This window comes from Vidua macroura, chromosome 2, assembly GCF_024509145.1.
Source record: "Vidua macroura isolate BioBank_ID:100142 chromosome 2, ASM2450914v1, whole genome shotgun sequence".
NCBI lineage: Eukaryota > Metazoa > Chordata > Aves > Passeriformes > Viduidae > Vidua > Vidua macroura.
In genome coordinates this window covers 56,592,534-56,608,097 of record NC_071572.1, presented here as the reverse complement: position 1 = coordinate 56,608,097, position 15,564 = coordinate 56,592,534, and the positions used below count along the sequence as shown (strand labels likewise).

Below are 15,564 nucleotides of genomic sequence, written 5' to 3'. Positions count from 1 at the left end.
TGTTTTACCTAATACAAAATTTTACCGGAGTGAAGCTAGGGCTAAAAACTTCAACAAAGCTATTCATGGCTGAGACACAAAAGTCAAACCAGAATTACCTATGGAGGACTCTGCATGCAGCATATATGGGTTTATACTCACATATCTGTACTAATTACCTAAGGCTTGCAAAGTCCGATATGCAGCGAGGTGCTTATTGGGTCATGAGTTTCAAGTAGGAGAAGAACTTGTATACCCTTTAGATCCTTTACAATTGCTTATCCTGCATGTTTGTTACAGACAGAAGATAAGGCAGAAATAGTGCTAAGAGTTTATATTAATGATCTGATGTCAGTGAGGGGTTAGCTGTATGCAGATCTAGCAGTATAACCTCAAGCCCCACTTGCTCTTCTCATTATAATTTAACTCAGGAATTTGAATGCCCGTAGGCCCAGTCTAATACAGATGTGTTGTACACTGGGGGAAAAAGAAGTGAGCATCTGCAGGCTTACAAAGGTTACTCTGGGAGAAGATTACTCTGTGAAAGGAACTGATATTTTAGGTAAGAAGCCTATCTTGCAAAGAAAATTGATGAAGAACAAATATGTTGAATTGTTCTATAATAGACACTTAAAAAAAAATCAGTACTTGGTTAAGACCCTTGAAAAATCTACATTAGTCGTATTCCCTTAAAATTTTTTACTTAAGTTTTTTACATCTCATTTAATAGTAATTTTTGAAATTATAGCCTAAAACCACTCTAAAGTTGTATAATAAACCCTTCCCCCACCCCCCCCAAAATCCTGCTTCATTCTTAGTTATGGAATTAAAAGAATACATTTAAGTATTCAGATAAAGTAGAAGTTCCAGAGAATACTGTAAACACTTCAGCAAATTATTTTTCCTTACAAATATAGGATATATAATATATTGCATATAAAATAATTAAAATTAATTACATTTAGCTATTTCTAGAATACTTGTGAATTTCTCAATGTGGCCATAGTATGAGTTTTCTCTGCTTTCTTTTTTTGATTCATCTGGATAATCTTGCAGTCTGTTTTTGATTGATCCAAGCACTGGTAAGAAGAAAATGCAAAAACCAAAACAATTATTCAAGGAGCTCAACACTGGATGATTAGTCAAAAGAAGCAAAATCTGAGAAAGGAATTTAACCAAGAAAAAAGAGATCACTTGGTGTTTTAACAGCAGGAGACAGTTGTTGCCTGAAGAGTGGGCAGTGCAAAGAGGCATTAAATCTGGATCAGGAAATGGAATTTGATATGCACATGAAAGGAAAAGTAATTTTGCAAGGAAGCCAACACTCTCTTTGTACTGAACCAGCAAGTTCCCCATGCATTCAGTGTGTGGGTGAAGTTAAAACTACGGTTTAACTGAAACAGAGGTTTGACACTACCTAAATGGAAAATATCTTCTGCTTTCTTTGCCTTCTGTCTCCTCTTTGTCCCACAGTCCCTGGCCCCACACTGCTTCTACATGCTGCTTCTTCATGCCTCCCTGCTCTATCTTGGGTGTTCATCCCTTAATAGCCCACAGAGAGCTATAATTGAAAAGCTTCAGCAGAAGGCCCCAGTGAGTGGAGCAGAATTTTCTATCTGTAAGCAGTAATAGACAGAGGTAACTACTTTGTAAGTGGCAAAAGTGCAGAAACTGATCAGCTGTGACTTGCAACTGCTTCCTAAATATATGTGAACACAGCATTCAGCGCAGCTTTTGTGTCAATGCATAAGTTCTGTCTGGTTCTTTACTGTAATCCTTTTATTCATTCTCAGAAGTTATGTATATATGAAGTATTCACTTTAAATGACTGTGTTTTAAAATTAAGTCTCTAACCAGTTATTTTGAATGCAATTAAAGAAGTCTTGCAGTTGAAATTCAGAGAGAAAGCTTTTAATGAAGTATAAACTTACTCTGCTCTAATATTGTTCATTTAAAGAATAAATTGTTTGGTGAAGTATGTTAAATGCTGGATTTATAACTGTATTCCTCAGCTATGAAATCCATTGACTTTTTTATGTAAAAGCAGGCTGGTAGTCACTTGGCTGGATGGAAGTTACTTGCTGATTCACTAAGCTCAGCTGGTCAAATATGGTGGTGGTACAAGCTCTTCAGAGTATATGGGTCCAAAATACAAGCACTGGCTGTGCATATGTTCCCATTTTACCCTTCTTTAGTTCTCGCTTTTCTTATGAGATGGAAAATATCATCAAAAGTAACAGCAGATTTTTGCAGCAAAACTTTGAATGGAAGATGAATTTTCAAATTACTTATCCTTCCCTATTTGTCCTTTTTTAAAATACCTAAAGAATGCTGCCATGTTCCACCCCCTCTCCCTTCATTCTAATCTGTTAGTGCAGAAATTTCTTTGTGTATTTCATTGTTTGCATTGTGAACCTTTCCTTGCTTTTTCCTATGGATCTGCCAGTTTCTCCTGTCTTTAGCAGTTGTGCTGAGTGCTATCATTTAATCTCAGTATTCATAGTCAGAGATGGGCATTGTGTAAGTACTAGCAGAGTCCTTGATCCTGGAATTTTAGATAAATAATGAAAAATAAGCTGGAATATGGAGATAATAAAATACATAAGTTTTTAGAGCACTGTACTAATATAAAGCCTCTACTGATAATAGAATGAGAATGAAGATGCTCTAAGAGAGATTTGTGGTCACCTTTGCTTTAGAAAATGTAATCTAGATCTTATATGGATAAGAATAATTTAGAATTAATCCCAAGCAGCTGATAAATTGACAGCAAGCAGTGAGAAAGATTGGAAGAGTAGAGTTGATAGCAAAATGTGTGACCTAACTGCAGTTATAATGGAAGAAGTATAGACAGATAAAAATTTTTGGTTGAAGAACAGAAAAAAACAAGGAAGTGAATATAAGATACACATAGTTTTGTCTGCAAAGAGTGTATACTGTTCCAGAAAGTGGCAGTTTTCAGTAGGGTGGAGAATTTTTTTAAAAAGTGAGATAAAAATCCATATATTGGAATTAATTGTTTCTTTAAGGTAGTAAGAAATTTCCTTAATATAGAAATACGGATAAATAGGCTGTGCCTGTTTTGCTTGAACAAGACTGAGAGTGAAATCTTAATGTAGGGAAGGTGTCCAGAGGATGGAGCCAAGCTCTTCTTGGTGGTCCAGCCAATAGGCAATGGGCAGAAACTGAAGCACAGGAAGTTCCACTTGAATATGAGGAAGAACTTCATTATTGTGCAGGTGACCACATGCTGGAATAGATTGTCCAGAGAGAGAGGTTGTAGACTCTCCCTCACTGGAGATATTCAAGAACTGTCTAGACACAATCCTGTGCCATGTGCTCTGGGATGACCCTGCCTGAACAGGAGGCTGGACCAGATGACCCCCAGTGGTCCCTTCCAACCTTTATCTCTTCTGTGATTCTGTGGAAATAAAATGGCAATAAATGGTGAAAGATCAGCAGTAGTGAATTGAGGGTCAATGATTAAGAAATGATGACAGAAAAGAAATTCAGTTACTTGTAAAGTAAGAAATTTTTAATAAAGGTACGACTTGGCAAATTGTCATTTTGAAGAACATTAGATCCATTTAGGATCAAATGTGAATAGGTAAGATCCAAGAAATGACAATGTGTCATCTGACAAGAAGATGGCAGAATTCAACAGGACAGTCAGTAACTGTGTGTGGAGCCACTGTGCATAGAAAGGAATCAGGGAACACTTGAAAAGTATTCTGTTACTAATTTGTTATTACCATTTCCTGCATTGCTCAGATCCACATTATTTAGAGCTTCAAGAAAGTGAATGTGATTTCACATTTCACTCTTGCCTATCGCAGTAAAATTTCTTAATTTGGAATGCATGCATGTGAAGTTTTAATTCACTGTGTATAAACAATTACACCAAAATAGAAGTGCACAAGACAAATACCGGTTTTAATTTGGCTTTATTGAGGTCAAAGGATCAACAACATTAACTTTGAGATTTGATGAAGATTTGCTGCTGTGGAAATTTACTTTGATGTGTTTACCCTCAGAAAGAGGTTGGCTATACACTGAACTGTTTAATTTCTGTGCTATTTTCAGCTATTCATGTTTCTGAGAGCATACCGAAAGAGCTAAAGGTATTTAGACCGCTTCAGGTATTTAGCTTAGTTTTTAACATTTGCTGCTAGCGCAGCTTGCATTGTCAGTGATGGGAGACTGGGAGATGATCTCGTATAATAAGTTGAGTATTTCAACTAGGGCTAGCAATATTGGAAACCGTGTGGGCTTTTGTGTTAGGCATCCAATGCTCTTTTTTTTTTTTTTTTTTTTTTTTTTTTTTTTTTTTTTTTTTTGGATAATCAGTGTCTCTGAACCTCTTTATATGAGGGTATTTATAGTATTACAGGTGGTAAAAGAAGTACACTGAGAAAGGTTTTATGGCAGAACTGTTTCTCAGCCTTCAGCTACAGTGACACTAAGATGTAGATCAATTATGCTGATTTATATATAATCTGTTTTCTTCCACAGTTGTTTCAGGCTGTCTGTAGTAATGCTTAATCTGGAAATATAGCTGTGACCACAGATGTGCCCTCTATATAGGAGACCTTACCATGAGGAATGTGGTTTTTTGTAACTGTTACTTTAAAAATGCATGTTTATTCATATTCATGTTAATTCAGAAAGAAAGGTTTCTTGAGTAAGATCTCACTTTGCACAAAGAAACTTAAGCTGTAGGTTTTCCTTTCTGTTGCTTAAAGTGAAATATTTTACTGCTTTGACTTGCTTAATCTGTTACATGCATGCCACACTCTGACAGTTACTGAGTGTTGGAATTGTTGATAAATTTCTAATGAATCATTCAATGGTCTTGCTTTGTATTGCTTTATGTTCCTATGTTGTGAATAAAAGGGACTGAGAGTTACATATCCAGTACTTTTCCCCAAAAGCTAATTTCTTCCAGCAAGTTCCCACTAGACCTGGTGTCTGTTACAGTATAAAGATATTAAAGAAATTAAATCAAACCTGTTTTTCTGAGATAGCATTTGGCAATCATACTCATTCTCGGCAGCTTTTTTATTTTTTCAGCCTATAATTTTTTCTTTGACATACACTCTTACACTCTTAATTTTTTTCTCTCTCTCCAATGTGTACCACCTTCAGATATTCCACTAGATGAATGTTTTTCCACTCAATATTTCTTGACCAATATAAATACATAGTTATTTTAATCTTTGTAAGTAATTCTCTAGTATCTTGATTATTTTAAAATTTATTATTTTTTCACCTCTGAATTCTATATACTTTGTGAATATCTTTCTGGTATGAAGATGCCTAGGAGTAACTGAATATTGCAAAGACATTTACCTCCCCTCTCATTATTCAGAGCATATATTTATTATTGCTGCACATAGAAAATAAATCTCTAAATTCTTGTAGGCTTTTTTCATTATTACTGCATCATAGATTTTTATCTAGTGTTTCAGATGTGTGTATTAAGCATGCATATTTCCAGGTGTCGTTCCTTGTAATTCTATTTCCTAATACTTTTATTTCATTCCACACGCATTTGTGAACTCCTGAAAATTGATACTTCTCTTGCTGTGGCAGGTTATTGAGGTTATTTTGCTTCTTGAGTTTGTTGCCTGTATGACTCTTGGAAAATAATTTTTATTTAATATATATGATTTTTTTTCTTCCCTGCAAGTATTTAATAACTTCTGTTGCCCTGGGGATTGTGTTTTGAGATTTGCCAGCTTGATTTTGTTAGCTTTCCTAGGTTTGAAAAGCCCGCTCCCATCCCTCATTTTAGTAAGTGGTCGTCAGCACAGAAGCAGCAGTTGCTACATGTGCATGGATTCACCATTCCATGTATATGTCTGTATGTGGAGTGTGTATGTATGTGGGCATATACCAACTCATGTATAATTCATTTTCCACCTCTTTCTTTTAAAACAATGCTATTTACCCACAGGAGGAGGAAGAAGAAACGTATGAGCAAACCCTAGAATTCCGCAGAGGAGGTGATGGTCAGCCACGGCGGTCCACACGACCCACTCAACAATTTTATCAACCCCCCCGAGCTAGAAACTGATTAATAACAAAATAAAGGTAAATATAAGGTACTGGTGCTTTATATATTGGTTTAGATTTCAAGATAAACAAATCTGGATTGTTCTATATTTTTCTTAGGGGTATTGGTATATTTATGATAGAAGTTGGATATCTCTGTTTCTCTGAGTTTTGTGTCTTAGGAGGACGTAATATATCTGTGGGAAGAGGGAAAGCAATAAAAACACTTCAACAAATAGCTTTTGGCTTTTGCTTTATGTCAAGACTCATATCATCTCAGTAAGCTTTTCTCTGATTCTTTTTCACCTGAGAGCAGCAGCAAGATTCTCTGGTTTACATACATTTGAAACAAGCTTATTTGAAACAAGTAGCTGCAATCCCTGCTGAACTCAGGACTGTCTAGCTCTGTCCAAGGTCCCATATTCTACTTTTTATAAGCCATTTGTGTGAATAAATATCCTTTCTGTTTTTTTGCTTGCATGAGAAGGAGAAATATAAAATCTGTGAGTTCACCATTAAATAGGGAGATGCACAGACAAAGAATATTTATGATACTCTGAATCTTGAGGATATACTTGCACCTATACCTTATTAATTAACAGAAATTAAGGGATTATGTATCATCCTTAGAAAAGACACCTGCTACATACATTAGTACATTTAAAAAGGTCAGCCAGATTAAACAGTTACTTAATTTCACTGAACAAATCTCATAAGCTCTCCTGCTTGATTGATCTTCTAAATCTTTAATTTTCAAAAGATGGTCAAAAGTCTGTCCTGACTAAAGAAAGCTTTGATAAGTCACATAATATTTGATGTACACCTACAGTGTGTCTTTATCTTGAATCTGATTTTTTTTACTAGCCAATTTGTTTTTACCAATCTCTTTTTTGTTCTTTTCATTACTCCAGTCCTCCATGTTTTGTTGGCTTAACACCTGAAGCTTATCTCTGTACTTTTTGATATTTCTGACATGCAGTAACATATGATTCTACTTTTTAGAGTATATGTTAAAATGTATTTTTCATTTATGGCAGTAGTAGCAATGTAAGAGAGGTGATAATTGTTCTATTTTTACCAATATAATTTGAATTTCTATTTTAAGTACTTGTATCAGTCACTAATAATAAACATGTCCTGAGACAATTCATGCAGAAATTATTCTGGGATATGCATTGAGCAGAGTTTTAACCAGCACAGTTGGCCCTGAGCAGTGTCAGGGTGATCAGTTGAATAAGAGGTGTGAAGTGTACACAGCAGTCAAAGCCAGGGAATTTTTTTGTTTCTTAGGTAATATTTTTGTTATTTCTCTAATTTTACAGTATAAATCTGGAAAACTCTTCTTAGCTTTGGTCAGCTATGAGGCACCAGAGAAAGTGGCAGTAACTCCTGTATCTCAAGAACAAGTTACTTGTTGGCAGATAAGGAGCAACCTTTCTAAGGCACAGATGATTTTTCCTTGCAGGTGTTCCTATACTTTATTTTAAAGATTATAATGGGATCCTGATTTAAATGGACAGCAGATCTGGTATCAAAACTTACCTGGCGCAGAAAATAAGCCTTCACAGCTTTTCCTTTCTATTGGGCTTTGCCAAAAATAAGTGGTTGGTGTACTCAGTTCTTCACTGGTTTTAAATGGAGGCAGAAAATCAAACACAGTCCTTTTCTAAATTGTTTTCAGTTTACCTGCACTTGTACAACAACATAGCTTTAATGTCTTGACACGTAAAAGTTGAGGAATATTAAATGTCGCTAGAAGTGGATTTCTATATGGATTCTGTCTCCTTTTAATTTCTTAGATCTTTTGAGAGCATGGCATACTGTTCTTATTTCAAGTTTTTAATAACCTGTTAAATAAAAACAGTATTTATTGGGGAAGTTTTAAGGGATCCAGTGAGACATAATTTTACCACAACTTTCCACTGCAGGATGCTTTACCTCTTCAACAGATCATTTATTGACAAGTTTACTTATTATGCCACCTTTACTTACTGAAAGGGAGTATCTCTCTATCATGTTAACTAACTTAATGTCTTTTTCCTGAAGAGATGGAAAACCATTGATGATGATTATTTTGTGTTATAAATCGGTAAATTCCATATAATTTTAATGTTGTAGTTTGTAACATTTAAAATTCCAAGGTATCTTGTTCTCAAAGGCAACTTAAGCAATACTAAAACTGGAGTTCACTGGCCATATTTGTATTGGGTATGATAGGGATGTATCAAAGATGAAGCATGAGGTCCATATAGTCAAAGTATCAATTAATATACAGAATCTTTTAGATCTACCTGTATGTCACTTGACAAGGAGGACTTAGTATTGCAGTGGTGCAGCAATGCAGAAATGAGGCTGTACTGCTTCCTGCGTTAGTGTTCAGCACACTCATTCACGTGTTGAATTTGGGCATGCACATCTGGAATTAGTATTAACAAATAATCGGTTCAAAATCTTTGTACTGCAAGGAGTCTTAAGAGGAAAAAGGTTCAAGATTTTAAAATTCTGAATTGTTTTTTAAAAGTGGAATTTGGATCAATGGAGCTGTTCAGTCTGGGGAAGAGAAGTGTCTAAAGGGATCTCATTGCAGTATTTCAGTATTTGAAAAGGGGGCTTCTAAAAAAGATGGACAAAAATTGCAGACTTGCAGGAAGTCTTGACCTGGTGATTTTTATGAAGACAGATAGATAAAGTAGAAGTATGGCATAGTCAGTACCTCACTGTGATTGCAGTTGACCTAGACATTATCATTTATTAATATCTATCAGTGTGAGGTAGAGAGCACTAAGTCAGCAGTTAAAGTCAGTCAGAGGGAATTTTATGTGGGTATGAGTCAAATACTAGGTTTAACAGGTCTGTTAAATAAGATACTCCTCCTAGAGAGTCAAGATACAAGAATTAGAATCTAACAATAATAAAAATACATCCTGAGGTTACATTTTCTATATAGAATATGTTTATAGTATGAAATTAAAGTGGAGCAAATAATCAGAAATGAGTGTTTTGAAGGGTCAGACCTTTTGGAGGAGATTGAAAGAACCTATGAGTGTGTACCTGTAATTGCTTGGTCTTTATATGCTTTTTGGGTCTTCCTTTACTCCATGACAGAACTAATCAACACCTTGTCACATTTGCTATAAAATCTGTATTGAAGTCCTTAACAATGGAGAAATTGTGGTTTTGTGAGAGAGAAGTCTTTACCAGAAAGTGTTCTTTGTAGCAGACTGATCATATTTATTACACTGAAGTGCAGCCTTCTGATTTATTCTTTTAAAGAATTGTGTCTCTGTAAGTACTGAACAGCAGATAGTCATTCTTTTAGAGGAAGAAAACAAAGTGATGGTGAAACCTATGTTGCACAGAGCTCAGGGATGGGGGTACTTATGGTTTCTTGAGTGCCAATACTTTTTGTTCTTATCTGTTGTATTTTAGTTTTTTCATTTAGAAACCTTCTTGGAGTCGGGGGGAATTCACTGGCAGCTCCCAACTTGCTGAACACTTCTTCTAGAAGAAATTCTGGGGTTTTCCAAGAAGCAGGATGGAACAAAGAACGCTCATGTGAGCAGAAGGAATTTGGACCTGACACCACAAAAGACTTTTTTAAAGTTCTTAGTTAAATGAAGCTGGATACTTTTTACATATGAAAGAGGCAAATTGTCATTGCTACCATCAATAAAACCACAATGCACTATTCTATTCTTTGCCTTGTATTCTTTTTACTGAGCCTCCATTGTTAGTTAACATAATAATGTATCATGATTTTTTCTTAATTTTGAACTGATTTTACTTCTAATATTGCTTCTACTAAAGTAAAATTAAAACACATTTTCTCAAAAGCTGACGGGGTTGGGCATTTAATTTAGATTTTTGGTTAGTATTAGTGAAACGTGTTAAAAAAATTTCAGCTAATTGTACAGTACAATTCTGAATAGGCTTTTGACTATGTTTTTTGTGTTTATTTTCCAAATTTGCTGAAAGACAGATTATAGATTTGCTTATTGTGTTTTTCATGATCTGTGATCAGAGGGTCAAACGGGAGAAAGAAAAAAAATAATCAGTTTCAATAGTCAGTTTCTAAATAATTAGAGGTAAATATTTTCTTTATAGGAATATTTATATTAAAGAAATAGAAGCAGTTCTAAAAGGTACAGAAAAGTCATTTAAACAAAAAATACTGAAAGATGCACATCGGTATGTTAAGCATAAATATGTGTATAAATGCACACGTGTGAGCTATTGGATAGTATGTACTAACTTTCTTGTAGTTTTAAACTATGCTTTCATTGCTTCATATTACTAGAATTTTTTCAATTGACATCGATGTTTGAAAGAATTTTATGTCTAACTTTCATTCTAAGCTGTATCTTTGAATCTTATGTGATTATGGCAAATAGTTGAAATGTCATTGTTTCTTTAGTTGAGAAGCACTCAAAATCTAGGTAACATGCAAATCCCTTCTAAGCTTTATGCTGACCATTTAAGACTGAAATAGCACATGTGTTTTGAGGTAGTTTTGTAAAGATAGAATTATACCTGAGAGATGTATTGATGGTATAAATTGTACCGTTAATTCTGCTAAATTTCTCTCTGAGTGCTCATACAAAACTGTTTGAATAGAACCTTATTTGGATGATAAGAAGTTTTATATTGAGGATGTAATTGAATGTATCTACAGTACAGAATGTGGATTATTGTCTGAATGCAGTCAGATCTTACCAATCACATAAATTTTTGCAGAATAGTAAGCAACCAAATGTTTTGCTGTCTTAATGGATCCTAAGCAACTTCTTCATAATTATGATGAACCTTACTAATAATTCTAAAGAATTTTGGAAGTTTTAAACATGAGCTGTACAATGTTAAAGTTTCTCACTATCAATTAATACACAACCAGTTTTATGAAGTGTGTTTGATTTACATTAGAAACCACTTTCCAAATAGTAGGAAACAGCCTGGTCAGTTCTGCTAAATTGTACCAGCAAATAAATAAATAAATCTAATACATTGCATGTTGGATACTTTACTTCCAATATTATTGCTAAGACCACTGACAGCAGCTGTTCAGCTTCATTAAGAAATGCAGCCATAGCATTGTTTTAAAAAGCTGTTTTGACTTTCCTTTGCATTAAACAAGCCCTACAGTCAGTGTACCAAAGCAATTTCTAAAATTAAAATAACTTCTATGTTCTTTTGAGCTTTCATTCTTGCTGTGAACTAAATCATAAAATAAAGAAAACTACAGTCTTATTTAGTGAACTTTAAAAAAAAATGCCTAGTTAAGAGATTTTAAGACTCTACAAATACAAAGCAGCATTCCTCTCTATCGGCTGTGGCATTCTGAGATTATGGCATGTATTTGCAACTGTAGGCAAATGAATTATCCTTGACAATGTTATTTTTCTTTGTGAAAGAGTAAAGACCATTTCCTGGTCTTTTTACTGAGGCTGTGAATCTAGAAAGCCAGACTAAGCAACAAGCTCCAGAGTCTTCTTGAAAAGTCATGTAGGCTTTGTATGTTTAATGATTTTTTTCTGCTTTGGCTTCAATTGAAATAATGTATGCTGAAAGTTCTGCCTTTCAGGATCTAAAGAACTGTTGTTTGAATAGTTAAAAACTTATTGCATCAACCTGTTTTGAAAAGCAAAAATTCATATTTTCATGCTTATTGATTTTTGTATCTGGAAACAATATGACAATAAACTAGGTAGGTATATAAATTAAATTCTTGATTTGCATAGTCCAACAAAATAAATAATACAATAATTTGCCAGTCATAGTGTAGTAAAGTTTGCATGCACAAGAACAACATTAATTTATTTAACTTTTGTGTTCAGAAGAAATTACTGTGTCTAGATCGGTCCTCAAAACTGATGTGAAAGTTAACTTCCAGTTCAGCAAAAGCAACAGCAAAAGCAAGCTCCTGAACTTGGTGTGGCCACATCTGTGTGGTTAAAGGGAAAAAGGTGATAAGGAGCACTGCATCCTGGTCATGCACACTATTTATTTACTAGCTTGATTTGTGGCTCTGTATTGGAGTGTTCTTGGCTAGCTGTTGCTAAGACAAAGCTGTCACAGAGAAATTTTGCCCTTTGCAAGGTGGACATGAACCAACCTGTGCTTCTTGACCTGTGAACCAGTAGATCCCTGGTTCATGGCTTCCTTTGCTAGGATTATAGATAGAGATTTTGAGAATTTCTGTGTTGAAATTAGGAATGCAATTCAAATGAAGTGTTTTTCTTGCCTTGAACTTGTGTATGACATCTTTACTGAATGCAAAAAAAAATCAGAATTTCTTGTTTAAATTATTCTAAAAGCTTTATGCCAAGTTGGTAATACTATCATTGACTAAGATTTTTTTTCCTTTATATTCTTGAGAGATAAAATAATTTTGAAACAAAAAGTGGAAATTATGTGGTCTTATCTTACAGGTTTTCAGAATTTTGTATTAAAATCTGATTGAAATTGTCATGTTTGCATTTAAAATTCTTCCTTGGTCTAACATCTTCTGATAGATAGTCACATGTATATTTTAGTATAGCTTTTTGTCACTAGCAGGTACTTTCTTTTTAAGTCTTCAGCAGCAGCTGTGCAAAGCATTTTAAGGATCGCTTGTCAAGGTCACTTTTCCAAGAAACACTGCTGGAATTTTCTCTGCAGAATCTCTTGGCTTGAGCCTTATGCAGATGAAACTTGTTGGGCTTTCCAAGGCAGTATTAACAACACATATTTTCATTGGGATGCAAAATGTTGATATCACAGGAAAGACAAATCTTATCCGTAAGACTTATTTGACATTAGATAAATGAAGATTTAGCTTGAGGTAAATCTGAGGGGATATTTGCAAGAAAATTCTCAAACAGCCAAAGTAGCTAATGAATGTTGGTAGCTGAAATAATCTGGTAGTGTGGGGTGTACAGTCCCTTTTTAGCATTATGGTTGGAAGGAGCTTCATACAGAAAAATGTCCAGTGCTTTTATGCCGACACAGGAATATTTCATTTGGAGTGATTCTCTATAGGTGCATTCTTGAAGAACAATTCTATTTCAGCTGTCTTTTCATCACATGACTTGATCCAACTCTAGTAAAATGCTGTAACTTTCTTGAAAGTAGTGTAAGCCTGAATAATGAATGACCAATTGCACAATTAAGTTCAGTTTAGTTTTCGGTTTGCTATACAACTATTGGTGTATTCTATAGGGGTTTTTGTCTTTATGGGATGTTTTTGAGTGACTTACTGTAGGAGAGCAGCTAAACCATGGAAGGTACTCCTGGCACTGACCTTCTCATAGCATGGTATGCATGTGAAAAGCTTTCTGGTGCTATCTTTAAAAACAATTGTAAAAACTCATAATTACTCTTATTTTCAGCATTTATTTCATATCACTTGCTTTATGTTGGCCTGTTCTGGCTTTAAATTGCAATTTTGTTCTGAGAATGATTCAAAATAATGGAACAGAAATTATATTAATACTTAATTTTCCCACAAGATTGAGAGGCCATAAAAAGTCAGTTTCCATGCAAGCACATGGGCTGTTGATGGACATAATTATGTCTTGGAAATTATGATGTTATGAGTGAAACCAAAATCTAGTATATATTGAAAAAAAATCTTACATGTATTCAAATAAACAGGAACTGTGGGGAGGCAAATGATTAGGTGTATAAGACCAACAGAGAACTATAGATTGTCTAAAAAATGATGGCAGCTGCTTCGAATCATTTCATAGTGCCTTGCAATTTTTCATGCAACTTGACTATTTCTGTCATAAAATGAATGCCTAGGTAAGTTTTGTGCAGAAGATATTTTGTGCAAAAGATAATTTTCAGACAGTTTAGTTTGTCATGGGATCTTGAATGCTTTGCATTTATTCCATGTATTTCTAAACTGCAAAGGTTAAAGAAAATAAATAATATTTTATATTTGTTTTATAGTCAAAATAATCCCAGGCATATTTTGTTAGTCATTTGATGAATGGCTGTGCCTCTGCTAAAACGGCTATAATCTAAATTGACTATACACAGATTTAAGTCTCAATCTAACTGTATTTGTGCTGAATATTTTTCTGTAGCTATTTTGCAAAGGAACTTGTTTACAATAATAATAAAAGTGAAAAGTGGAATAAAGAAGGAATACTTATCATTTTGATAGGTCATGAAGGAAACCGTGGGGGTTTTTTTCACTGGCGGACTAGAATAGCATATACAAAGCCTATATTCCATGTATTATTTGAATGCAAAATAGCTTTCTTCAAAATTGATATTTTTAATTTTTTCCCCCAGTCTGCTAACTAAAAAATATTTTAGCCCAGTGTAATTCATGGGATAAGACAGGTGATCTGCTCTAACATTTCACTGTTCTTGCCATATCAGTCTTGTGATCAAATGCTCCCAGTAACAGATATTCTTGATGGCCAGGTACTAAGTGTGGTTTTTATTTCAATTTATTACATTAAAGTGATTATCAAAACTCGAATTAACTTTGTACATGGCAAAGATGAGACATGTTATATTGACTTTCATCACAAGTAGGAGCCACAACTCAGTTTCAGTGTACTCCAGCTGCAGAAATGACAGTAGAATTCAGTTGTGCTGCTCCATTTTGCTTAGTTGCGTTAACTTTGAGCTCTCATTTTCAAAAAGAAAATAAATTCTTACAGCTCTACATAAACTTACTGAAATGGACTGAGTTTAAAACAAGAAGCTGATGCCTATTGCGTCTTTAGAAAGAAACAGAAAATTGCAAGAGTTGTGAAATGTGAAAACTTGCCATTAATATCAGCCAAGAACCTTTATGCTCTGTGTACGTGGAATTGGGCAATCTTTTCCAAAATAATGAAGATCTGAACAATTCCTATATAGAATAATTGTATTTGAAAACAATTTATTCCTGTATTTCAGTCTCTATATCCTATCAGGAACCTGGTTTTCATTGCCCCTGGCACTTTGGCTTTCTCACAGCACTTTGCAAGAAGCCAGGCAATGATTGGGAGTATCAGATGAATATTGATAGAGAAGTTAAGATACTGATGTTGGTGTGTGAGTTCCTCCAAACTTAATGTGAGATGCTGTACCCTAGAAGATGTGAAAGAAGCTGTGACACTGTGGTTAAATAGGTGTAGAAGGTGAATGTTGTATCATTTATGCATAATGTATTGCAAAGTGTACTTGTGCACACTGGAACAAGGTCTGGACAGATGGAAAAATAACTTTAAATTATGATATGGTAAGAATTTTTTCCAAATAGAGTTTGCCATGTGCTGAAAATTACTTAGCATCTTGAAACGCATATACTGATTGGCAGAATGTACAATATTTATAGAAAGAACTTCAGATTTAAGATGCGTTGAATTTGTCATCCATATCACCACCTTTTTTTGACTTCCCTGTTTTGCGGTAATGTGATTCTTTTGAGGCAGGTGTTAAGAAGGTCTTTAACGCTTTGCCTGACTTGCAGGTGAGATACTGTTGCTTTCTAGTAGGCCAATAAAACCACTCTGCCACTAGGGTATTAATTTTCTCTTTTCATTGGTGGTA

At 34.5% G+C, this 15,564-nt stretch overlaps 1 protein-coding gene across 3 annotated transcripts in view; it reads left to right on the top strand.

Moving 5' to 3' along the window:
• Nucleotides 1-9,724, top strand: part of TDRD3 (tudor domain containing 3) — a 90,503-nt gene extending 80,779 nt beyond the window's left edge. For 2 of the 3 annotated variants that reach the window (XM_053969983.1, XM_053969981.1), the window contains 2 exons: nucleotides 5,936-6,072; nucleotides 9,463-9,724. In XM_053969983.1, coding sequence (XP_053825958.1) covers nucleotides 5,936-6,055 — 120 coding nt within the window. In that variant the 3' untranslated portion in view covers nucleotides 6,056-6,072; nucleotides 9,463-9,724. Of the gene's footprint in view, nucleotides 1-5,935; nucleotides 6,084-9,462 lie in introns of all 3 variants that reach the window. The other variant, XM_053969982.1, reaches the window with a different exon arrangement.
• The last annotated feature ends 5,840 nt before the right edge of the window (nucleotides 9,725-15,564 follow it).